The sequence below is a fragment of the Equus quagga genome, chromosome 2 (assembly GCF_021613505.1).
Source record: "Equus quagga isolate Etosha38 chromosome 2, UCLA_HA_Equagga_1.0, whole genome shotgun sequence".
Classification (NCBI taxonomy): domain Eukaryota; kingdom Metazoa; phylum Chordata; class Mammalia; order Perissodactyla; family Equidae; genus Equus; species Equus quagga.
Genome location: NC_060268.1, coordinates 146040547 through 146065267, shown reverse-complemented (window position 1 = coordinate 146065267; position 24721 = coordinate 146040547). Strand labels below are relative to the sequence as shown.

General features: G+C 43.6%; 1 protein-coding gene across 3 annotated transcripts in view; it reads left to right on the top strand.

Annotated features, from left to right (window-relative positions):
* Positions 1-24721, top strand: part of LIPA (lipase A, lysosomal acid type) — a 101726-nt gene that overhangs the window by 57736 nt on the left and 19269 nt on the right. The window contains exons 1-4 of one of the 3 annotated variants that reach the window (XM_046651959.1): positions 5518-5868; positions 8637-8666; positions 8920-9031; positions 10497-10614. In XM_046651959.1, the coding sequence (XP_046507915.1) occupies positions 8927-9031; positions 10497-10614 (223 nt within the window). In that variant the 5' untranslated portion in view covers positions 5518-5868; positions 8637-8666; positions 8920-8926. Of the gene's footprint in view, positions 1-5517; positions 5869-8636; positions 8667-8919; positions 9032-10496; positions 10615-24721 lie in introns of those variants that run through there. The other 2 variants (XM_046651952.1, XM_046651960.1) reach the window with 2 other exon arrangements.

Here is a 24721-nt window from a genome sequence, read left to right as displayed (position 1 = left end):
CAAAATGGGACAGGACCTCCCTGTGTGAAGCCTAAACACAGAACCCAAGTTTTCTTGGGTGAACTGCTGCCACCAACTGGCAATGAAGGGTGAGACAACATTCAGTTTTAATGGCTGAAGACAGCTCAGCCTATGACAGTCCGTCCAAAGGCCAGGAGAGCTGGGCCTTCCTGTTTTGTGGCTCCAGTTCCCCAACTCCCTGCCTCTTGAGCTATACTCTGAGGACAGGAGGCAGCTGTTGTTCAGTTCTGAATCCCCAACACCCAGAAGAGTGCCTGGCGCTCAACAAAGAAGTGATGAACGGAAATGGTTTGCCGTTCTCAGGTAGTGAATAAGAACTGGGTCTTAGGCATCAGGCTATTTGAGTTTGAATGCTATCTTCAGGACTTTAACTCTATATCCTCATCTGCAGAAACGAAAAATAATTCTGTTGGGTGGTTAATGATTCAACAAGATAATGAACATGAACTATTTAGGATTGTATCTCGCACATAGCAAGGGCTAAATAAATGGTAGCTATTAGTATTTTTAAACTGGTTTATTGAGGTATAATTGATGAAAATTAAACTGCACATATTTAAAGTGTACATATCAATGAGTTTTGACATATGTGTATTGCCATGAAATCATCACCACAATCAGGACAATAAAGATATCCATTCCCTCCAAAAGTTTCCTCATGCCCCTTTGTAATCCAACCTCCTCTCTTCCACAAAAGTAATTCCCTCCCCAAGCAACCACTAATCTTTTTCTGTCAATGTGGGTTAATTTACATTTTCTAGAATTTTCTATAAGTGAAATCATACAGTATGTACTCTTTTTGTCTTCTTTATCTCAACATAATTATTTTAAGAATCATGCATGTTGCTGTGTGCATCAATAGTTCATTATTTTTATTGCTGAGTAATATTCTACTGTATGGATATACCACAATTTGTTTATCCATTTACCTGTTGATGACCATATGTATTGTTTCCTTTTTTAAAAAAATTTTTTTGCCTATTACAAATAACACTGCTATGATCATTTGTATACAACGACTTTTCATTTCTCTTGGATAAATGCTTAGGAGTAGAATAGCTGGGTGATATGGTAGGCATATATATAACCTTTTAAGAACCTTTCAAACTGTTTTATAAAGTGGTTGTTCCATTTTACATTCCCCCCAGCAATGTGAGAGATTTCCAGCTACTTCACAGCCTTATCAACACTTCTTAATTTTAGCCATTCTGGTGGGTAGAATAGTGGTATCTCACTGTGGCTTTAATTTGCATTACCCTGATGACTAATGATGGTGAGCATATTTTCATGTGTCTATTTGTCATCTATATATCTACTTTCATGACATGTCCAAATCTTTTGCCCATTTTTGATTGGGTTTTTAGCCCTATTAAATTGTAAGGAGCGCACCTTATTTTTATACAGTTTTCAAAAAGAGCTTTATTGAGATTTAATTCACATACCATACAATTCTCCCATTTAAAGTGTATAATTAAATGGCTTTCAGTTTATTCACAGAATTGTGCAACCATCATCACAATTAATTTTAGAACACTGTCATCACTGCAAAAGACACCCCATACCCTTTAGCTGTCAACCTACATTCTCTCCATCACCCCCACCCCCACCATCCCTAGGCCACCACTAATCTAGTTTTTCTATATATAGATTTGCCTATTCTGGACATTTCATGTAAATGGATTTTTTTGGGTGACCGTTTTTTTTTCACTTAGCATGTTTTCAAGGTTCATCCACGTTGTAGCATATATCAATACTCCATTTTTTTGTTATGAATTAACATTCCATTTCATGGATATATCACATTTTATTTATCAGTTGGTGGTTGTTTCCACTTTTGGGACATTATGAATGATGCTCCTATGAACATTTGTGTACGAGTGTTTCTATAGACACAAATTTTCATTTCTCTTGGGTGTATATGTAGGAGTGAGATTGCTGCGTCATTTGGAAACTGTATGTTTAGCCGTTGGAGGAACTGTGGACTGTTTTCCCCAGCAGCTGCACCAGTTTACATTTCCACCAGCAGAATATGAGGCTCCCGGTTTCTCCACATCCTCACCAACACTTGTTGTTATCTGTCTTTTTGATTATAGTCAGCCTAGTGGATATGAAGTGATATCTCATCGTGGTTATAAAGTGTCTTTTTAAAGACAGTTGTTTTTCTTTTGAAGAAGTCCAATTTGTTGATCTTCTTTTCTTTCGTGGGTTGTGCTTTTTATGTCGTATTTAAGAAACTTTTGGCAAACTCAAGATTTTCTCTTCTTTTTTTTACCTGGAAATTCTATAGTTTTACTTCTCAAATTTATGTTTATGATCCACTTTGAGTTAATTTTTCTATGAGATGTGAGGGAAGGGTGAAAGTTCACTGTTTTGCATTTAGCTATCCAATTGTTCCAGCACCATTTGTTAAAAAGACTATTCTTTCCGGGGCTGGCCCCGTGGCCGAGTGGTTAAGTTCGCGTGCTCCGCTGCAGGCGGCCCAGTGTTTCGTTGGTTCGAATCCTGGGCGCGGACATGGCACTGCTCGTCAGACCACGCTGAGGCAGCGTCCCACATGCCACAACTAGAGGAACCCACAATGAAGAATACACAACTATGTACCGGGGGGCTTTGGGGAGAAAAAGGAAAAAATAAAAATCTTTAAAAAAAAAAAAAAAAGACTATTCTTTCCCCACAGAATTGTTTTGGCATTCTGGTGACAGTCAACTGGGGTCTGTTTCAGGACTCTTATTTTTAAGCAGCCCTACTCCAGGGCTAATTTTGCTCTAATACTGATGTAATATTCTTATGAATCTTCTACCTAGTGCCTTGTGTTTTACAAGGCTTTCCCACTCTGGCCAGGTGTAACCTGAACTATTCCCAGTCCTGTGTGAACTTGGGGGATTTTCCCATTTGTTTCTTTCAGGTGGTTCTTTCCCTGGTCTAGTGCAGTTTCTTCACATGCAAGCTCCAATTAGTACTCAGCCCAAGACTTGAGGAAAACCCGTTGCAGATATCCAGAGCTCGCCGTCGTGTTCTCTCTCTCTCTTTCTCTCTCTGCAGCCCTCTCCACTCCAGTACTCTGCCCTGCAAACTCTACTACTTTAGTCTTCCTGAATTCTCATCTGTCTCCTTCATTCAGAGAAACCACTGGATTTTGCCTAGGTTCCCCTCTCCCTGAACTGCAGCCTGGAAATTTGGGGCAATTGAGGGCTCACTTCATTTGTGTTCTTTTTCTCAGGGATCACTTTCCTTTACCGTCTGTTGCTCAATGTCTGAAGCCATTGTTTCATACTTTATTTTTCTAGTTGTTTAAGGTGGGAGAGTAAATCTGGTCATTGTTACTTCATCTCAGCTGGAAGCAGAATTGCTTGTTTTGTTTCAGTCTTCAATCCCCCAATCTGGCTTATAAACAGCCCATCCCAAACACCTTGTACCTCCTGTCTTCTATAAAGCTTTCTCTTATAGTGAAAGTATGGGTCATTCGCCAGACATTGTGGATTACAATAGCCCAAAGCGGGAAGCGGGGAAAACCCTCCCTTAGCTGGGTGAAGGAACTTCTTGATTGTATTTTCATTTATTCATTCATTCATAGATGACAAACTGTATTTAATTTGCCTGGGTTAGATTTTGGGCCACATCTCTTGCTACCTTTATGATTTGGGGCAATACATTTCCCCTTCTAAGCCTCCATTTCTTCACCTGTAAAATGGGGAGATGGAGGTAGTTTTGAGGATTGAATGAGACATGCTATGTAAAGGGCTCAGCACAATGTCTGATACATAGAAATGTTGCTAAATCTGATGCTCATTTCTCAGTGCTCACCTTGCCCAAGCTGTCATTGGCATTGCCCAGGCCAATCATTTCCTCTTTCTTGAAATTTTTTTTCTTCACTGGATGTCAGGTACAACACTCAGTTCTCCTCCAAGCTCACTGTCTTCTGAGCTTTCATATCTTCTGAATCTCTAGGTACAGTCTTTGTTATTTATGCTTACTCTGTGGGAGACCTCATCCAGTCTCATGGCTTTCAATACTGTCTCTAGTTATCTCTAGCCTGGAACTTGACTTTGAACAGGAGACCTGTATATCCCAGTGCTGACCTTTGCCATTTTGTCTCCAGATCCATCCTCTGTCCTTCCTCTGTTCTACTTTGTATTACAGAGGGTGGAGGGGCCTGACCCCTGCAGGCTGCATTTCTTAGGCCTCTGTGTCAGCCAGCTTCAGGCTGCACTGGACCCGCAGGAGGGCCTAGTGGGAGATCAGAAGGCAGGAAGAAGGAAAAGCCACAGTATTTTTAGCTCCCCTCTTTTGGCCTTGGGCACTGTCTCTGGCAGAGGCTGCTGCTCAACACTACAACCTCTGGTCCCTGGTGGCAAGTTCCCTCAATACTGCCTCAGCCCTTCCTGCTGTTGCTAATCTCTGTGGGGCCTGCCTAAGCTCTGTTTGGCTTCCCAGCAATTCCACTACTGTGCAACCATTGCCTCTGTGTGCAATACTGAGAGTAGGTTCTGTTTCCTGATGGGGCCTTAGCTGATAGAGTTCTCTAACAGGGTCTCAAAATCAACACATCTGGAACAAACTCTTCATTTCCTTCCCAAGTTGCTCATCTTGGTACTTTCTCCATTTGAATTCATGGCCATCCCACTTTACTAAACCCATTAGTGCCATCCTTGACACCACTCTCCCTCTCATACCTGTATCCAACCACCAGCGAATCCTATTGGCTCGACTGTGAACATACCTAGAGTCAAGTGTTTTTCTCCACCTCCCATGCTCTCATCACCCTGGTCTAAGCCATCATGAACTCTTGCTTGGATTATTGCTGCAGCCTTCTGAGGAGTCACACTGCTTCCACACTTGACTCTAGCAGAGTGATCTTTCTAAATTGTAAACCAGATTATGTTGCCTTTCTATTGGAAATCTTCCACTGGCTTCTCATCTGAAGAAAGAATAACGTCTTTACGCTTGGCCCCCAAGGCACCCAACTACCTCTAGGACTTCATGTTCTATCACTCTCCACTAAGCACATTCTGACCAGTGACACCCAGTGACACTGACCTCCTTGCTCTTACTAGAATATTCTTGCCTTGGGGCCTTTGCACGTGCTACTCTCTCACCCCAGAATGCTCTTTCTCTAGTATCTACATGGCTCTGTCACCTTCCTGTCTATGTTCAGATGTTGCTTCATCAGAGAGTGCTTTTCTGATTATCTATACATAACATAGCATCCTCCTTCATTATCCCTTTAGTCCGTGTTATTGTTCTTCGCAGCACTTTCTATTATATAGTTATTTATTCATGGTGTGTCTCTTGCCACTGGAATGCAACCAGGAGGACAGGGACCTTGTTTGGTTGGCTGCTATAACTCTAGTGTCTCAATGATGCTTGCCATTTTAGTAACAAAAATAAAATGTACAGAAAGATTACTTTGCATCAGGCACGATGCTAAGCGCTTTATATGGAGCATACAATTTCTTTTCATTAACAGAGCCTACGTACTCTGCTAGGGGCGGAGGGTGCAGCCCTGCAAGGAGATCCTGGAGCAGAGCAGCGAGGAGCCGCTAGGACACCAGGTCGCAGCGCGCGCAGATGGAGCTGGGTATCTGCCCGCGGCCGCGCGGCTGCGGCCTGGCGGGACGCCTCTCGGCCCTCCCAAGGCGCATGCTCCGCGGAGCCCGCTTAGAGGCCAAGGTGCTCGGCGGGGCGGAGTCTCCGCGCACTTCCCGGCGCCGGCTCCTCTGACTGGCGTAGCGAGCAGCCTGAGGCGCCGTCCGGGCGTCTCCGCCTCCTCCAGGTCTCCTCCCCGCGCCCCCGCCCCAGCGCGCGGGCACTGCGGCTCTGGACAGCGGCGCGGGAGGACAGCGCCAGGTGAGTGCCGGCGACCGCGGCGCTGCCAGGGGTGGGGCGGCAGCTCCGGCCTGCCTCCTCGGGCTGCACGGGGAGGGCGTGCTCCGCTCCTGGGGGGCAGACCCGTCGCCCCGGAGCCTCTGCAGGTCGGAGGGACCCGATGCGCTTGGCCCCCGACGTCTTGCCTGGAGCACCTGCGGATGCCTCCTCTGCGGGCGGTGTCTTGACGCATCTCCCAATGACCCAGGAGTCGGGGGCTCTGGAGTTGCCCGCCCTTCCCCGGGCGCCCTCTGGTTTCCTGGACAGCGCAGTCGCCGCTCAGGAAAGCTGCCAGAGCTCTCGGACTGCGGTGACAGCCAGGAGTCCTGATTCCCAGCTCCCTTCCTTCCTCCTCGTCCTCTACTCCCGTTAGCTCCTGCAGGCAGCTTGCCCGACCTCTCTAACTTGTTAGCCCACGGCGTGGTCAGGAGCGGACTTTGGCATCGGTCCTGCTGAAAATCCTGGCGATACTCTTTAACCAGTTGGCCCTTTGCTTCCAGTACTTAACCTCAGTTTCCTGAAGAAAGGATTTCATGGTGCTGCATAGCGATGGTGGAGGAGTAATTAACATAGTAGGTCGGAAGCGCTGCCTGTGGTGTTAGGCGCATAGCAAGAGATTAAATGTGAGCCGAAATTGTTGTTGTAATTATTATAAAGCTAAATCACAAGCTGCCTTGGAGCTTTTCTTTTCTTCAGCCACTGAACTGTTGGACTGCCGCTAACCCATGTTTCAAAACCTGTATTGCGCCAGCCATTTAATATGCGCGTGGCACTTGCATAGGTCCTGGGGTTCAAAGTTGAGTCAGTCACCTGCTCTGCCTACGGGCTGGAGAGAAAAGACGGCAGACAAACACTTAACTGCATTGTTACAATATAGAAAGAATTGAGATAAAGTTGCTCAGAGAGCCCAGAAAAGCATGGGGAATCCAGGCTGGAGGGGGCTTTTCCTCCATTTGAACTTCTCAGTAATCCTCCTTATGAGAGTCACTTGACTTGTAGGTTGAGACACTTGCTTAACGTTGTGTTGGAAGGAAAAGTTAATTGGGTGACATTTTCAGTTGAGCAGCCTCAGCTGTTATACCCTCATGGCGATTGTGGACAGCTGGTCCGGGTTCTGTCGGCTAGGCTCTCAATGAAAAGCAGCTACTGCCACATGCTTCACTGCTTTTAAATTGTGGTTGTAACCTTTCATTTTTCCTTTTCAATCTACTTCTTATTCCCTAGTAATAATGAGCTTTTGGGAGGTTGTGTTTATGATAAAAGCTAGCCTGGGACTGTACAGCCCTTCCCAAACACCTCCAAGAAATATGAAGTTGTGGGCGGGCTGTGGCGGAGTGGTTGAGTTCTTGAGCTCGCTTCTGGGGCCCAGGGTTTCCCTGGTTTGGATCCTGGGCGTAGACTTGGCGCTGCTCGTCATGCCTCGCTGAGGCGGCATCCCACATGCCACAACTAGAAGGACCAACAACTAAAAATGCACAACTATATACTGGGGGGACTTGGGGAGAAAAAGCAGAAAAAAAAACGTCTGGCAACAGTTGTTAGCTCAGGTGCCACTCTTTAAAAAAGAATAAAATAAAGTTGTTGTGAGTAAAGGCAGTGGGCTTGCTGTGCCAATGCAGATTCAAGATAACATTCCCTCCCGTGTGGGAGTTCGGGGTTCACCCCTGCCTGGAGGAGTAGCTGCAGCTTCAGCAGGAGCTGCATCAGCAGAAAGGATCACTTGTGCGATCTTCTGAGAACCAATTTTTTAAGATTTGTGGAATACTCAGTTTAAGCACAATATTGTATTGACATACAATAACAACACATATTTTAAATGTACAACTTTACAAGTTTTGACACGTATACAGCTGTGAAACCATCAGTAAATTCAATGTAATGAACCTATCCATCACCCCCAGAAGACTCCTTGTGCAAACCCCTTTGTAATCCTTCCCTCCCACACCTTTTCTCCTCAGGCATTGATCTCCTCAGACCATTGATCTGCTTTGTATCAATACAGATTAGGTTGCGTTTTCTACAGTTTTATGTAATTGGAACCATACCTGTTTGTTCTTTTTCTTGGTCTGGCTTCTTTCACTGTAATTATTTTGAGACTCATCCATGTTATTGTGTGTTCATTCCTTTTTATTGCTGAGTAGTGCTCATCATTATCCATTCACCCATTTGGGGCATTTGGATTTTTCCAGTCTTGGCCTATTATACTCAAAGCTGTTCTAAACATTTTTCTATAAGTCTGTGTGTGGGTTTACACCCGTGCATCTTTTTAAGTGATCGTATTTATTTAAAAAAACGCAGGAGGTCTTGGCTGTAGTCCCAGCTTTGCCTCTAACCATGGGAATATCCTTGGGAGACTCACTCCGCTTGGCCTTTAACATCCATCCCCAAGGTCTTTGCTATGCTGTGATTTTATGCTATCACTGCCAGAAACTAGATGGTCTTTGTTGGTGGTTGGAGGGTCTCAGAAGGAGAGAGGGGTGGTCTTCTTTCCCTCTGTTTCTCTTGTAGGCTGTCTGTTCTGCCATTTCACTTTTTTTTCCTTGGGTGACAAATTTGAATCCTGATGTGTAATTTTGGGCAAGAATGGAATGTGTAGATAGGGGCAAGAATTAATATTGGCTGAACTTAAAAATGTTTAAGTCACAATTAGAGGAGAGAAGGTGGGAGGTTAACAGGCCCGGAATTTTGTGTGGATCTCCCTTTTTCTTAGCCTATGCTCTTCTAAGTCCTCTCTTTTCTTATTTCTCCAGACACAATTTGCCCAACCTCGTGGTGAGGAGGTGAGTGGGTTTGCTGGGCTCCAAGGGTCACATGTTAACTGGGGGTGGTGGGTAGAAAGGTTTCCTAATGAAAAAGAATTCCTCAGTTTTTTGCATCCAGATGTGGCTGGAGTCATTTGTTTCATGTTTGCTGTTTGCCTCACTTTTACTTGACCTAAACGTGGTTAAGGACTTTATATTGGAGTTAAGTTATGTACCAACATAACTTTTTGTAGTAAAATTCGGACAAATAACAATAGACTGTTTTATACAGAGTGAAAATGCACCATTTGCGGTTGGTGGTCTGTTTGGTCCTTGGGACCCTGCATTCCCAGGCATCTAGAGGGAAGCTGGCACCTGTGGATCCTGAGACAAATATGAATGTGGTAAGTTTCTCAAAGTTATCTGCTTCTAAAATGCATCTGTGACAAATGTGACTGATTTTCTTCAATCCAGTTATGTGGTTACATGAAGCCACAAACTCTGTTATCTTGATATCTCATTATGCTTTTCATGTTCTCTGAATCTTAGATTCAATTTGTTAGACTTTTCCCACTGGGTGATATGTATTTTACAAACCTCATCTTACTGTTAAAACTATATACTTCTTAATGAGATAAATGATATTTTTATAACTTCATTTCATTTTTAAGTTTCAAGACAATAAAACAATAAAAAGTGTCAAAACTTTGCAAGAACGTTAATACCGAGTGCTGCTTTAATAATATATTGAACGGGGACTGTGGTTAACAATATCCAGGGAGCACAGTTCAATACAACAAAGTATCTGAAAAAAATTGCTGGAACAAATAAGCAAAAACAATCCCTTGAGTAATTAAAACATTTCAACATTATTAATCTTAAGTAAAAAAAAGTCTGGAAATACCTCTTTTAGGCATAAAATATCAGGGAAATACAGATTACTAAAGAAAATGGCAACTTTAAAATAGACGATGAAGTGACCCGACTGCAGAATTAGGCAGCCTTAGAGACTAAGGTAAATTCATAGTGACCCAAGAGAGTCTGACCTGATACCAGGGTTGTAAGGTTAAGTTTTGTTTCTTGCCTCAGATCTTTTCTTTTATGTCCCTTCTTTTAATTTTTTTCCTGTAAGAATGATAAATTTAAATCCTTTCAAGTATTTATGGTAAAGAGGATAATGAGCACTTATATACATTAAATTTTCTGGATAATTGAGTTATCTATACCTCACTGAGCTCTTGATTACCCATTGCCCAATGGATCTTTCCTTATGGAGTAGTGGACTTGATCATAATTCTCTATTTTTTCATCCCCACCCCCAGTTTTAGTGAGATATAATTGACATATAACATTGTATTAATTTTAGGTGTACAACATAATGATTTCATATATGTATATATTGTGAAATGATTACCGAAATCATTTCATCTTTTCTTGTTCAATTCTACCTTGACATTCTGGTGTAATTTTATTAGTCCACTGATAAAAACAGATTAATACTTTTTATGCTTTATTTCCCAAGAGGGCACCTCTTAAAACAAGGAAAGTGCTAGATTACAGTATTAACTGGCATGTTTAGAAAAGAAAGAAATGAGTGTTTATTTGTGCCTGGGAGCCAGGATGGAAACAGAGAGGCCCAAAGCTGTGGTAAAATTAGACACACTTGGTGTAGAACATGCTAGAACGGCGAAACCAAGGTTTAACCAAACGCCTATGAGTAGAACACATGGGTAAAATAAGTGGAAGATTGACTTTTGTGATGGCATGTTCGCTACTAGATTGAGCAGACTAAAATTAAAATAACGATTGATTTCTTAAATAAAACCTGGAGAATGTCATTGACATTTTGCTTTCTCATTTGCTCTGCAGAGTGAAATTATCTCTCACTGGGGATTCCCTAGTGAGGAACACCTGGTCGAGACAGAAGATGGATATATTCTTTGCCTTCACCGAATCCCTCACGGGAGGAAGAACCGTTCTGACAAGGGTATGGCTGTTTTCTGTGGTGACATAGGAAAGCTCTGAAAAGTAACTGCATTGCTGGAATTTGACCAGTTTTTATGTCAATAACCAAGTTCAGATTTAACTTGAAAACATTGAAATGGGATTATTTTTAGACTAAAGTACTAAAAGTGTTACATTTATGCAAGGCATATAAAAAATACTTCTTTTAAAGAAGTAAGGGCAAGAGTAATTTAATTTCATATGTTGCTTAAAGATTCTAAGGTCAGACTTGGTTGAAGATATGCCGAAATCTGTGCTTTCTTTGTTATAAGGAAGCATCTTAATGAAATGTTTTGAGCATTAACTAAATAGCTTTTGCTGTTTGAAAGTTATTTAATTCTTTGAATAGGTAATACAGTCACATAGTTGAAAACTCAAAGAGAATAAAAAGATACATGATGAAATACTTCCCTCCCTTCTCATTCTCCACCTCCCCAGTTTTTTATATATCCTTCCAAAAATCTCTTTATTTTTAATTTGTCTCTAAAAATATCTGTTTAGAAGCAAATACAAACATAGATTATTAGTTTTCCATACTCCCCTTTTAATACAAAAGGTAGCATATAACACACATATTTTTGTTCCTTGAATTTTTACTTAATATTTTGGAGATCTTTTCATACAATGCATAGAGCACTTCATCCTTCCTTTCTACAGACACATGGTATTCCCCTGTATAGCTGTATCATGATTTATTTAACAAGTGTCCTATTAATGGGCATTTGGGCTATTTCCAGTCTTCTGCTAACAAATATTCCTGCTGTAAATAATTTGTATGTATTCAAGTTTATTTATAAAATGCATTTTCAGAAATAGAATTTTTGAGTCAGAGGATATATGGGTTTGTGATTTTGATAGATGTTATTAAATTGCTTTCCATGTGGTCTTGTTCTGGTAATTACTCTCACTAGGAATATATGAAAGTTCTTATAGCTTTGGCTTAAAATATATATATTTTTATATTTATATATTTTAATATGTTTAATAAATATATATATTTTTTCTCTCCCTCTTATAACTAAAGCAAAACTGCAATTTCCAATGTGATTAAGGAATTTCTGGATAGACTACTTGAAATTGTTAAACAGATATCACTAAGGATCTGATCCTTCTTCAATCAGCTCTCCAGATATAGCTTATTCTTTAACATTTTCTGTTTCTAGAAATTTTCCTTGGGAAGTTAAGATTGAGATTAAGGTAACTGGATAACTGTCTCTTCTTCAATTAAAATTTTACGTGAGCAGAAGGGCCTTCTTTGCCTCGATTCCTTCCCAGATTATTATTCAAAGAAAACTTAAAAACCCTATGTTAATGTGAGCTTTGTATTGTTATCTGTTTTTTCTAATATAATTGGATTTATCTATTTTTTTCTCCCATAAATCCTAGCAGTAATAAAGCTTTTAATAATGCTTAAATGGTCAAGACAGTCAGTACTCTTTTTGGAATTTAATTTCTGACTCTTGATGTTTTATGGTTTACAGATCATGAAGGAGCTTCCCTCGTGTGAGCGTGTTACGAAATGAGTAGAGAATTACAGTGAGGGCTTCTGTTTTTTCCTTTGCTCAAAACACACAAAAGATGTTTTATTCCAGAGTGAACATATGATTTTGGTTTCCTTCCTTTTTTAAAAAAATTAAACCCTGTATACTGATTTCAGATCCCATATAAAGAAAAATATGTATTGATATTATTTCTCTTAAAAGTGGTTAGCTGACTAATTAGTAATGTGAGTCATTATTGAAAAATGCAGGGAATGTCAGTAAAACATGCTTGGAGAACTCGCCCTCTCTTTTTTCTATATCCACCTCCAGGCTTCTCTGTCCTTACAGCAGTTAAAGCCAATATTGCCGCATACCCTGCGTGTGTGTATCGCGACTGTTGCAGGTCTTGAAGGTGCTGTGCCCTGGAATGTGAGGAAAGTGGGCATGTGTCTTGATTTGCTCCCAGGTGGTAGGAAGAAGAGTTAGGCGACCTCAATGCTAGGTCTGCCCCCAAGTACTTGTGTGCTTTCTCCTCTGTAGGCCTCGGATTCCTCATCTGTGAAAATAGTCCATTGGCTGGGATGATCTCCAAGTTCCTCTTTAGTCTTCATCACTCTCTGGTTCTACGGGTTATATTCTGTATTCTTTTCTTGGTAGGGGTGTGTAGGCTGGGGTGGTGGACACCCTTGGTCTTCGAAATGGGGAACGCAGACTGGAAGTACTTTAAACTAAAGCTGGCCACGGCACTGGGTCTCCAGCTTCTTCCCCTGTTCTGCAGACGCCTCCCTGGAGGGAATCAGTGATGTGTATGTAACACCTACTCAGGGGAATTTTAAAGGAAATCTGTGACAAATGACTCTGTTATCTAGGGGGATTTGTCATTTTCCTCAGAACTGCAGAGTTGCTTCTCTGACGGTTTGCTTTTCTGTGGTCCAAGGTGGAGTGTGGAACTGAGGCTCTTCACTGTCCCTCGCTCCTTTTCAGGAGCAGTGTTGTCAGTGGTGTTACTTTGACTTGTTTAAGCCAGATAGACAAAAAGAATACATTAGGTCCTTCACACCCACCATGGAGTTCATGTTCTCATCCGTGACAATCCTCTTCTGACTTCCTCCTCTATTAATAACACTGTGGTCCTCCTATTGACCTAGACCAGAAACTGCAGAATCATTCTTGACTCTCATCCTCAAGTAGCTAGCAAGTCCTCTCTAGGCTACCCATGTTCTATGGCTTCAGTTCATCTTTTTCTTCGCTTTGCCAGGCGCCACCCTACCTTAGGCTCTCATTGCCATTTAACTGGACATCTGAAGCAAGCTCTGAACCTGAGAGAGGCTTGAGCTACTACCATTTGTGAGGCTTCCCATATATTGAAAAAAGAAAGAACTTCAAAGCAGGAATATGAAAATTCAGTCTGTGTATCTTTTAAGAAATTAATTCTTTTAATACACACAAAAATAAGCCTTACATCTGTACTATTTACAGGTCATCACAAGATACATTAAAACATTATTCATTTATCAAGGATAAAGTGAAACCGTTCCTCTCATCCTTTTTAATGTAGTTTTTCTCAGTTTTTGTGCTCGACTGTGGTGCTGCAACCTTACTCCTGGGTTCCGGGGTTCTAACAAAGGCATTCTTGTCGGAGGATAGTTGCTAAATTGATGTTTCTGTGAGAGGACTAGGGCTGGGGACCTCCTGTCCTGGAATCTTGCTAATGTCACCTCCATTATTTGTTTATCAGTACCACATTGCTTGTGGAACCTGAGTTTAAAGCTGTATGGAGAGCATCTTTCAGTCCTGTCTCAGTGGTCCTCTCTGATTGTACGCAGAGCCTCAGTTGGAGATCATCAGAGGTTTCTTACGATCACGGCGCTGGCCACATGCCTCCTCTACCCATGGCAACTGCTCTCCTTTCTGCCAGCCTCCCTGTTCTTGTCCCTTTTACATAGTTTGGCAGGATTAAGCTTCTTAGAGCCCAAGTATGATTATGTAATATTGCTGCTGAACAATCTTCAGGGGCCTAATAAATGAAGATAACACTTTTCTTTAATATTTTGTCCTAGCTGTTGTCTGTGTGGTTCACTCTCCTTTTATACAGCAGTAGACCTTTGCAGTTCACCACGGACAGGTACAAAGAACTTCGTGATTCCCAAATTAGTGATTACAGTTAAAGGCGATGATGTTTATGCTGTCTTCTTCTGTCGATTGAGGTAGAATACCTCTTTCACAAGCTTTATGAGGAATGCTTGAGAACTATTGGTTGCCAGCTGTGTTTACCCATTATCTAAGAAGCCTTTATTATTTATCAACAGCACAGGCTTAAATTGGCACCATAGCTGAATTATGAATGATATAATTGAAGTTGCATCTGTTATATTAATAAGTATGAAAGAACTACTCTCTGACACTCTCAAATCCAAATGAGTTATTTCCTTTTTGCTAAATTCTCCCTGGATGTCAGCTGGTGACACCCCTTGAATGATGCTCACGCTGCCTACCATGTTCATTTCTATATATGTTTAAAAACAGTCCTTTCCATCCTTTCAGGCCCAGCTTTACTGCCAGCTCTCCCTGATTGCTTGAACAGGAAGGAGACACACACTTCCTCTGTGCTCGCAAATGCCTAACACCCCTCTTGAGGTGCTTTTCTTATTCTGCTTTGGGATGGACTTGTTTGTGTACTTCTCCCTCCTGCCATCGCTCCCCGCAGCCACTCTTTGAAGGCAGAGGCTGTGTCTTTGTCCTCTTTGTATTCATCATAGCAACTAGCAGCACCATGTCCTCTGCATGGCCGGTGTAAGTGACAGTTATATCAGAACAGTCTTCAGAATTCGTGTTCTTAACTAGATGAAGGCAATGGACCTTCTCTCTAGTAAAATAAAATAGACACTTGTGCACACAGATTTTACATATAGTTGCAGAGAGTTTTTGGATCCACTAAAGAATCATTTGCCTGTCTGGTCAAACCTCTACTAACTAGGCAGCTTAGAACGCATTTTTAGAAAGCTCTTCGTGACCCGTGGAGTATATGTGTGCTTTTTCCCAATGTTAAGCAAACTTCTCTTTCAAGTGTTGAGCTACCCCCGCTTTTCACTAATTCCATAAAGGAATTGAAATTCAGAAATACATCATTTATGGGGAAGTGGTTCTGTTTTCATCTGCTCAGCCTTATTTCACAAAGTCATGAGATATTAGTACTAGGAGGATCTCAGTCCTGCTTGGGCCATGGATTTAGAGAGCTTGCATTTTTAACACACTCCCTGGTGGATTTCGAGGTAAAATCCTTGGATTTGGGAATCGGTGTTCTAGATCAACACCCTCATTTTATTTTGTGAGACAGCCAGGTCCAAAGAGGGAAAGGGGATTTGCTTTAGGTTAAAGGATCGTGGCCCGGCCAGTCTGACTGCAGATTCACTGTTCTTGGAACTAGAGAACGCGGCGTTATACAAGAAGTGTTGAGCAAGTTGATCCCATGATGGTCAGCATATTTATTTTATTTGGCTAAAACAAGGAAATACATATAGGCCTTTCCTAAAATACATAAATCAGCAACAACAGGGCAAACTGACCCTTGCCTAACTGGGAAATGAATTGCCAAATAAAGCACCAGTAGTGGGACATTTATATCTGACGAGTTACGTGTCTGATGGCCTGACGAGTGAAGTGGCATTCTGGGATGTGAATAACTGCCTTTGAACCGTGGCCTAGACAAAGGCTTCTCAGGGGTTGCTCACTGAGCTTTTTGAGTCGTAAGTGAAAATTCACAACCTGACTTGTGAATTAGGTATCTGAGGGAAAGGCCATCGGCTGTGTTTTCCTTTGATTGTTTTAGGATTCTCACTGATTGCTGGATATTCTGTTCTTCCTTTACATGTGGCTCCTAGAGAAACCATTTCCTGAATGCAGTGTTCTAACAAACAAACTCCACAGAGGCCTTGGTAAGCTGGGTTGTCATTCCTCACCTCCCAGCAGCACTGGACAGATCTGGGGTCAGTAATCAACACCCGGGCTTATTGGCTATGGCTGACTGAGCTCACACCCACGCTCGCTTGGCACTCTGATGGCACGTTGGGAGGGGATTGTGTTCAGACCCCTTGCCTAAAGGAGCAACATAGGTCAGTGTCAGCTTCACAGTTTGTCTCATAAATGCAGGTTAGGGCTGGAGAAAAGAGCCAGAGTGGAAAGGAAGAGAGGGCTCTGCCTGGCACCCCTGCCTCCTCCAGTGTTCTTGCTCTTCCTCCTGCTTAACCACGCTTATCCATTCTCTGTTGTCAACCTCAGTGTCACTTCTTCAGGGAGGATTTCCCCAGCTGTTCACGCCAGGTCAGGCCCCTGGCTACATATTCTCGTATTTCTCTGTGTGCTTCCTTCATAGCAGTGAAGACAATAAATAATAACTTATTGTGTAGGTGGTGGTGTGTGTAACCTTGGTCCCCCTACTAGACTGTGAGCTCTTTGAGGCCCAAAGCCTTTTCTGATTACTTAGTAATCACTCTGGCCCAAGGCTTCAGTCTATCCAGAGCTCCTACAGTCCTGCAGCCCTTCTGGGACTGGGCTGAACAAATCATCGACACTTGGTAGTGTTCCTTGCTCAGGACCACATGGGGTTAGCGGGTCCCTACTCCTGATCTCAGAGGCACCTAGCCACAACTTGAGGGCTTCCTGTGGTGAGTAAAATTAGAGGCTGTACACCTAGTGGTTAAGTGGGAGCATGTTAACAGCACCAGCCTCGGGTTTAAGTTCTGGCTCTACTACTTTAACTAGCTGTGTGACCTTCACAATTTATTTAACCTCTCTCAGTTTTAATTTCTTCATCTGTTAAATGAGAAGATTGATGCTTGCTACTTCATAGGTTGTTGTGAAAATTAGATGAAATAAGGCCTATAAAACATCTCACCCAGTGTAAATGGAGCTGTAGATTCTGTTTTTAATTTTTAAATATCATCGCGGGTTTGATGGCAGTCTCTGATGTCCACTTCCTCAGTGTCCAGTCCTCCCTGACAGAGTGTGCTATAGAGTGAATGTCCATGTCCCCCTAGGTTCACATGTTGAAACCTAATGTCCAGTGTGATGGTCTTTGGAGGTGGGGCTTTTGGGAGGTGATTAGGTCATGAGGGCAGAGCCCTCGTGAATGGAATTAAGGCCCTTATAAAAGAGACCTCAGAGAGCTCCCTTGCCCCTTTTGCCATGTGAGGACACAGCAAAAAGACTTCTGTTTATGAACCGGGAGGTGGGCCCTCACAAGACACCAAATCTGCCAGGTCTTGATCTTGGACTTCCCAGCCTCCAGAACTGTGAGAAATAAATTTCTGTGGTTTATAAGCCACTCAGTCTATAGTGTTCTATTACAGCAGCCCGAACGGACTAAGGCAGAATGTATTCTAAACCATAAGGAAGGGAGGAAGATGTTTGTTAGGATTTGTTTACTGGGGGCAGAAGTTGCTGAAGTGAGAATGTGATAGAAAGAACCATGCCTAAGGGTTAGCGTCGCCATCATGGCTGGGTGCCCTCCGGTGTGTACCTCCCTCTCTGGACTTCTCTGTTCCTTCTAAGTGAGCATTTTGGATTAGTGCTTGATAATTTCCCAACATTCATCCAACTGTAAACCTCCGTGAGCTCAGGATGCTGCAAGCTGAGGCTGTTTGAAGGTGGGCTGTGGTAGCAGAGAAGGGCAGGGGAAAGCAGGAAGGCAGTTTGGCATGGAGATGGCAAGCACTTTGGTGTCATGTGGCCTGGATTTGGTTCCCAAATCCACCATGTAATAATTGTGTGTCCTGGGGCAAATTCTTTCTTCTCCATAAGCCTCAGAGTCCCCATCTGTAAAGTGGGAAGAATGACGTAAACAGCTTAGCGCCCTCCTGGGTACAGAGTAAACTCTAATTATGGCAGTGCCCTGGAGAGTCCAAACGGTGTGTACGGTGTGTGTGTCTCTGTGTGTGTGAATACGCAATGTTTTTTATTTCCTTCTTTATTGCATTTATTCATCAAATTTGTATGGAGTGAGCACCAAGTGCCAGGCTCAGTGTGGTGTGCTACGGACACTGCAGTGACTGAGACCAGATCGCTGCCTTCATGTTGTTTAACGGTCAGTGACTGTTGCTGGGGGTGGAGAGAAAGATTCTGAGGGATGGGGTGGTTTTCTTCCCTGCTCTGTGATCCTGTAGAGGGTCACCCCATTTTCATCAGAGTGACTGTGAATGTGAGCACAGTGGTCTGGACAGTGGCAAAGTATGCACACCTTTCTGAATGCTTCCTGTGGATGGGCCAAGTGCTGCGCTCCCTGTGGATCATCAAATGAATTTTCATGCAACTCCTGACTGTGGGAACTCTTAGTACCCCATTACAGGTGAGGAAACCAAGGTTTATAGGGGTTAATTAATTTGCCTATGGTAACACAACTAGTCAGTAGTAAAGACGGGATTCCCATGGCTTGTGACTGAGTTCTGACCCACTTGGCCCTTGCGGCTGTAGTGGTGTCCCTAATAAAGCCACAGTGTGGAAAGTGCTTGATTTAGACAACCTGTATCCTAGCTTCTGTTGCTTAAGTTCCTGCTGGTAAATGCTTTGGAGATTAGCCTCCCCTTATTTTCTCCAGTGAATATAAGTGTTACGGCTGAGGCTTCCCACTAAGGTGATTTGCTTATAGTGTTTTTGGCTGTTTTTTGAGGCCAACTTTTCAAACTAGAATTAGACTACAAAAATTCACTCAGTAGCTCCCTGCTTTGGATAAATGAAAGTCTACTCAATAATTCTTGAGAAGGAGGCCCAAGAACTACCTTGAGGGGCCTGTTAGATGCCAACCAGGGATCTCCACGTCTGATTGGCCTCTTTCCTGGGCCAGCCTGGTGCAGAAGAGGACTGGACAGCCTCCCTTTAGACGAGTCCACGTTGAACACAGCTGTGAATGGGCTGTGTGAGAAAAGCCAGGGAGCTTGTCAAAAATAAGTATTTCCTCGCTCTGTCCCTGGAGTTCCTGATTCCCTAAATCAAGGCCAAGGCCAGAAATGAGTGTGTTGTCTAAGTGTCCCAGGTGATTTTGATATGCAGCCTATTTTGGGAAATAGAGCTTGGCTTGCTTTGAAATGGCTGGGTACCTATGGAATACTTATACCTCCTCTCCCCCACCACTTTATTTTTTAATGAAATTTTTTTTAGAGTAGTGCTTAAAAGCAAGGACTTTGGAAGGAGGCCCACTTGGGTTTCAGCTCTGACTCATTGTTAGGTGAGTGTTCTCGGGCGGGGTACTTAACCTCCTTCTCCAGGCACCCGCATGTGGGTGGACGGCAGCATCTCTGTTGTAACAGTGTAAATCCCTGTGAAACACGGTGCCTGGCACATAATTGGTAGCTGTTATGACAAATACTAGTAATAACAAGTCAACCAGAGGCCAGAATGCTTGCTAGGGTTTACCTTAAGTGATTGGGGCAGGTTCAGGAAGCCCCCCCAGGCCCAGAGCTTTGGGTGATCTAAAGCCTATCTTAGAGATGCTTGAACCAGCCCTTGGACTTTGGGTTTGTGCAGAGCCGAGGGCCTACTATGCTAGGTCTCGAGCTTCCTTGAGTTGTCCAACTCTTTGATGATTGCAGTGAGGGCTAAAGCTAGGGGGATTCTGACTTTGCATCACTCAGTATGAAGTGGTGGGAATGTGTGTGCACCATAAGCCACATCTTTGTTGCCGTTTGTCTACAACCTGCCTTTGCAGAGGGAAAGGGGTGCCCTTATGCAACTTACAGCCTATCTTCTAAGCTATTCTGGAAGGTTTTAGGTTATATAGGCTTCTCCCAAACTAGCAAGGAGCCAGGTCTGCCTCTCCTGTAGGTGCAGGAGACATACTGCCCGGCTGAGCCCTGATTTGGGATTGCTGGCTGTGCAACTATGCACAGATTACTTAGTTATGCTGTGCCTCAGAGTCATTATCTGAAAAATGGGGGCAAAAACTTGTGCCCAACTATATTAGTTTTCCATTGCTGCTGTAACAAATTATCACACACTTAGTGGCTTAAAGCAACACAAGTTTATTATGTTACAGTTCTGGAGGTCAGAAATCCTAAGGTCAAGGTGTTGGCAGGGCTGCATTCCTTCTGGAGGCACTAGGGGAGAATCAATTTTCTTGCCTTGTCCAGCATTTAGAAGCTAACCATTTTCCTTGGTTTCTGGCCCCATCCACCATCTTTAAAGCCAGCAGTGTAGCATCTTCCAGTCTCTCTCTCACTCTGACCCTCCTGCCTCCCTCTTAGAAGGACCCTTATGATTACATTGGGCCCACTGGATAATCCAGGATGGTATCCTCATCTCAAGATCCTTAATCACATCTGCAAAGTCCCTTTTGCCATGTAAGGTAACATATTCACAGATCCTGGGAATTAGGACGTGAACATCTCTGGTGGGCCATTATTCAGCCTACCACACCAACTCAGAGAGCTGTTAGGTGGCTCATCTGAGACAATGCATGCAGAGTGCTTACCACTGTCCCTAACACAGTCAACACTTAGTATGCTGTTACTGTAACTGCGATTACATTCTCTTGGCTAAGGAATGCTACTTCATTTTATCTTTCTTCACATGCTTGTGTTCTAATAATATTTTATTGTATTTATTATTATTGTTATTAGGAATGACTGTCATTTGTTGAGCTTTACTGTGTATCAGCCACTGTATCATTCCTCGTTTAGAAAAGGGCCCTGGACTTGAGAGAGATGGCGTGAACCCTCCAAGGTTTCATGTCTAGTGAGAACCAAGGTCTGTTTCACGTCAATGCCCTCACCCTTGTGATCTTCTCCTTGTTCTTCTTTCGGTTCTTTGTTGGACCTCAGTTGATTTCTCACAACGTTTTAGAGCATAGCGGAGGCCTGTCTGGACACTGTCCTGATAGAGAAGGCCAGTGTCTTGGGAAGCAAGAGGAACTTCCCCGGCTGCCCAGCCCTCTTCCTCTTGTGAGACTGCGGCTCAGCAGATTCACTTTCGGAGCCTGAGAAATCCCCTGCTTGCTTCCACCCGCGTCTGGGCGGCACTGTGGTAGGCCATCACCAGCTGCTTCTCTTTGCCCTCTTGGTGCTAACTTTTTGGGTGACCTTTGGCCCTCTCTGGGCCAAGGTGCTCTTAGGCCTTTCAGCCCCCAGCCCACCTAGAACCAGTTCAAGACAAACAAGCCAACTGTAGGGGACAGCTGGGGAAGGCAGCCCTTGTCCTGTTGTACTGGTTTGTTGCTTGGAGAGCAGGCCTCAGGTGCTGGAGTGCGTGGACTAGGCTGGTCCTTGGATGCACCGCTTGAGCAGGCACATTTGAGTGTGGTGTCCCTGCCTCCCATTCTCTGTGTCCATCTCCGAGCTTCCCTTCTTTGGCATGTCATTCTCTGAGGGTCTTCTGTACGTTCTAGAATGACTTCTTTCTGGTTAACCTTTCCCATAGTAAAGCAGTTAAGAGCGTGGGCCCTGGTCTCAGACATACCTGGGTTGGAATCCCAACTCCCCCATTTACTAGCTCACATTCAATTTTGCACAAATTACTTGACTTCTCTTAGCCACAATTCCCTGTTCTTTTAAATGGGAATAGTACCAACCCGATGGGATTTTCAGCACAGTACCGTAGAGCATATATGTGCACAATAATAGCTAGCTGTTATTTCAGTCAGCTTCCACTCAGCAAGGTGAAAAGAAATCCGATTAAAATAATTCACTGGAAGATGTGAATGGCAGTAGGTTTAACCCTACCAGAGAGAAACTTCTTTTGCCAGCAAATCCTTAAGTCCTTGATTGGGACTGGGATAGGAAAGAACAACATAATACCTTTCTTTCTTTCCCCTGGTGGGAGCAGGTAAGAGAAGCTGGCAGGCAGGTGGGCAGGCCTGTTTCCAGTGCCCTTGTCCATTCTGGTACCCGTCTGCATTCACTGAATGCCAGAGAGAAGGGACAAGCAGTTTAGCACTCATTTTCCACCCTAGGCCAGGCTTTGTTAATATTTTCCTCTTTGCTGATGACCCATCATGTCTAAGGGAAACATGGGTGTTGCGCCCTGGGGTTATATCCTCGCAGCTCCCTCCTCAGAGAGGCCCTTTTGTTCTGGGAGGAAAGGAAACTGGCCCAGCCTGGAAGGTGTGCACCCATGAAGTCCTTCAGATCCCCCCTATTCCCAGATCAAACAAGGCACTGAACTTTACCAGTGGGTCCCCAACCTGCCTGTGCATCAGACACATGCAGGGAGCTTTTAATGTGCACTCTGGGGTCCTGTGCAGCTGGGGCCTGGGGTGCAGTGTCAGTTCTCTACAAATCCAGCCTCCTCTGTCTTCATCAGAACACTTTGTGAGGCACTCTGTCTCTTACATGTGATCCAGCTCAAATATTCCCCCTGGGTGAGTGACTTTCTCTTTCCTCTGAGCTTTCCTGGGTGGTGGTCTGGCCTTTTTCTTGCTGGGCTAGAAGGTGTGTCTGTCTCCTTGACCAGAATGGAGCCTGGCTTGCCTACCTTTGTGTCCCCTGCATCTAACACAGTGGCTAAAACATAGTAGGTACCAGGAAAGGTTTACACAAAATGTAGCTTGTTTTGAGTCACTTCTTGATTTTTTTTAACTTCTAGTGCTCTACTTATACAGCAGGTTCTCAGTAAAAATTCTTAAAGTGAATGAGTAGGACACAGCTGAGGGCCTAAAGTTGCTACCAGGCCATTCATTTATCAGCCATTTACCTCTGATGTCAGCCCCTTCCTCACTTGCTGGCATTTCCCTTGAGAAAACAATGGGGTCTGCGATGCCCTTTGCAATTCTTGGCCCAGATCCTCCAGATTTGAAACAAACATCTAGCTTTTGAAGAACAGATTCACTATTTTCTTCCTATTTGGTACCACCTTTTGTATCTGTTGTTCACTGAGCATTTGCATTTAGCTTAGAGTGAGGGATGGGAGAGCCCCAACAAACGAACAGGAGAATTAGAAAAAAAGTGACTTTGATCCACTCCCTTTCTCTATTGCAGACGTCTTAACAAATGATTTAGTTTTGTCTACCTGCCACCGAATGGCTTTACTATCACTCTGGGGTCCACACGAGGGGGTCTGTTGTGTGTGTGTATGTGTGTTTGTTTGTATGTAGCTGTGTTCCCTTTATCCATGTGTAGTCACTTTCATTTTGTAGGTACCCAACTATTTGTGGCATATAGTTATAGAGGTAATGAGTATCCACAGATTACCCCTTAATGTAAATAGTTTATCAAAATTATAACTAGGCTGTAATTAAACTATTTTCTTTGTTCCTTTTTCTATTAAACATAGACCCTTTCTAACCTGGATTGGAGTAGTGGTTGTTTAGGCAAAGCCACGTCTATGGAAATTTAATGTGTGGGGCAAGTATGGGAGCTTTGGGAAACCCTTCCATGGAGTGTAGAGTGAGGGGTCTGGGACTGTTTTAAGAAGTTCTCTTGAAGGATAAAGTTACTCTTGGAGCTAAGCCTTGGACAGGAGTGAGTGGTAGGTGAGGGCTGAAGTAGGGGTAGTTATAGATGTTGTTCGAAGCCCCTAAGGTGCCATAAGCAGCACACGTGCATGGTGAGCACATGCTTGAATTGGCTGCCTGCATTTCCTCAGCTTCACCTCCACCGCCTGGGAAAGTGCCCATGGCTCCTCGTTGCCCCGTTGCTGTGGGAATCCAGGAGTTATTTATTGGTGGTAAGAGTTTCCTGGTATATCTTGAACTTGCCACCTCCACATTTCTCCCTTGAAACTCCTTGGGGGTTAGGGAGGAAAGTACAGAGAGATTTCAGGGGAATTTTAAATATTTGCCATCAAGAAAAGATAGAGAACTGAGGCCTGGTGCCCATAAACGGGCAGGTGCCTCCCCTTCCAGCCTCAGTCCTGGCTTAGCCGCCCCACTTGGTATCTGCCCCTCCCTTTCCATTCGCCTTCCCCCTTTTAGACCATTCCTGCCTTTCTCAGTACTCTGCCCTGAGGAGTCAGCTGAGCAGCCTCAGGTTTTCCACTAAGTGTCTGAAGAGGCACAGGTTGGCCACCTGCCTGCTTTCCTTCTGCATCACTCTCACTCTTCTTTCTCCAGGGGACACCACTGCATGGCAGACATCAGGTTTTGTGTTACTGATGCCCCAGTCGTCCCCATATGCTGCCAAAGTCTTTCCTTGGTAAGCTTGACTTTCTGGTCTTTTAAGGACAAATCTTCTTCTTCATGGCCCAGCCCCAAAGCACCGTTGAGGGTGCAAAGTGTCTTGATGTGCCGAAGGAAACCGTTAGTACCATCGTACAGCTCCCGGGCTCCCTTCACTCTCCCAGTGAGGCAGCCCTGCTTTGAAGGCACTGTTATTTAAAACACATTTCATCAACTCCAATTTAATGAGGGGTTAATTTCAGTAATCATTATTGTCACTTACGGTGAAGTTTATAATTTTGAGCTTTTTATGATTATTCCTGTTTCCCCAGCTGGATTATCATCTTCATTCAAGGCAGGGAGCCTGCTCATGAGATGCTGTATATACTACAGTGCCTTGCACATGCAAGTTTCACACTACATTTAGTCTTGTTAGTGGAGCGCTGCAATGAACAGTTCAAGGCAGAGAAGTGCACATAAAGCTGCCCAGTCTTGGCTTATTGGCTTTCTATTCTCTCCCCACTCATAGA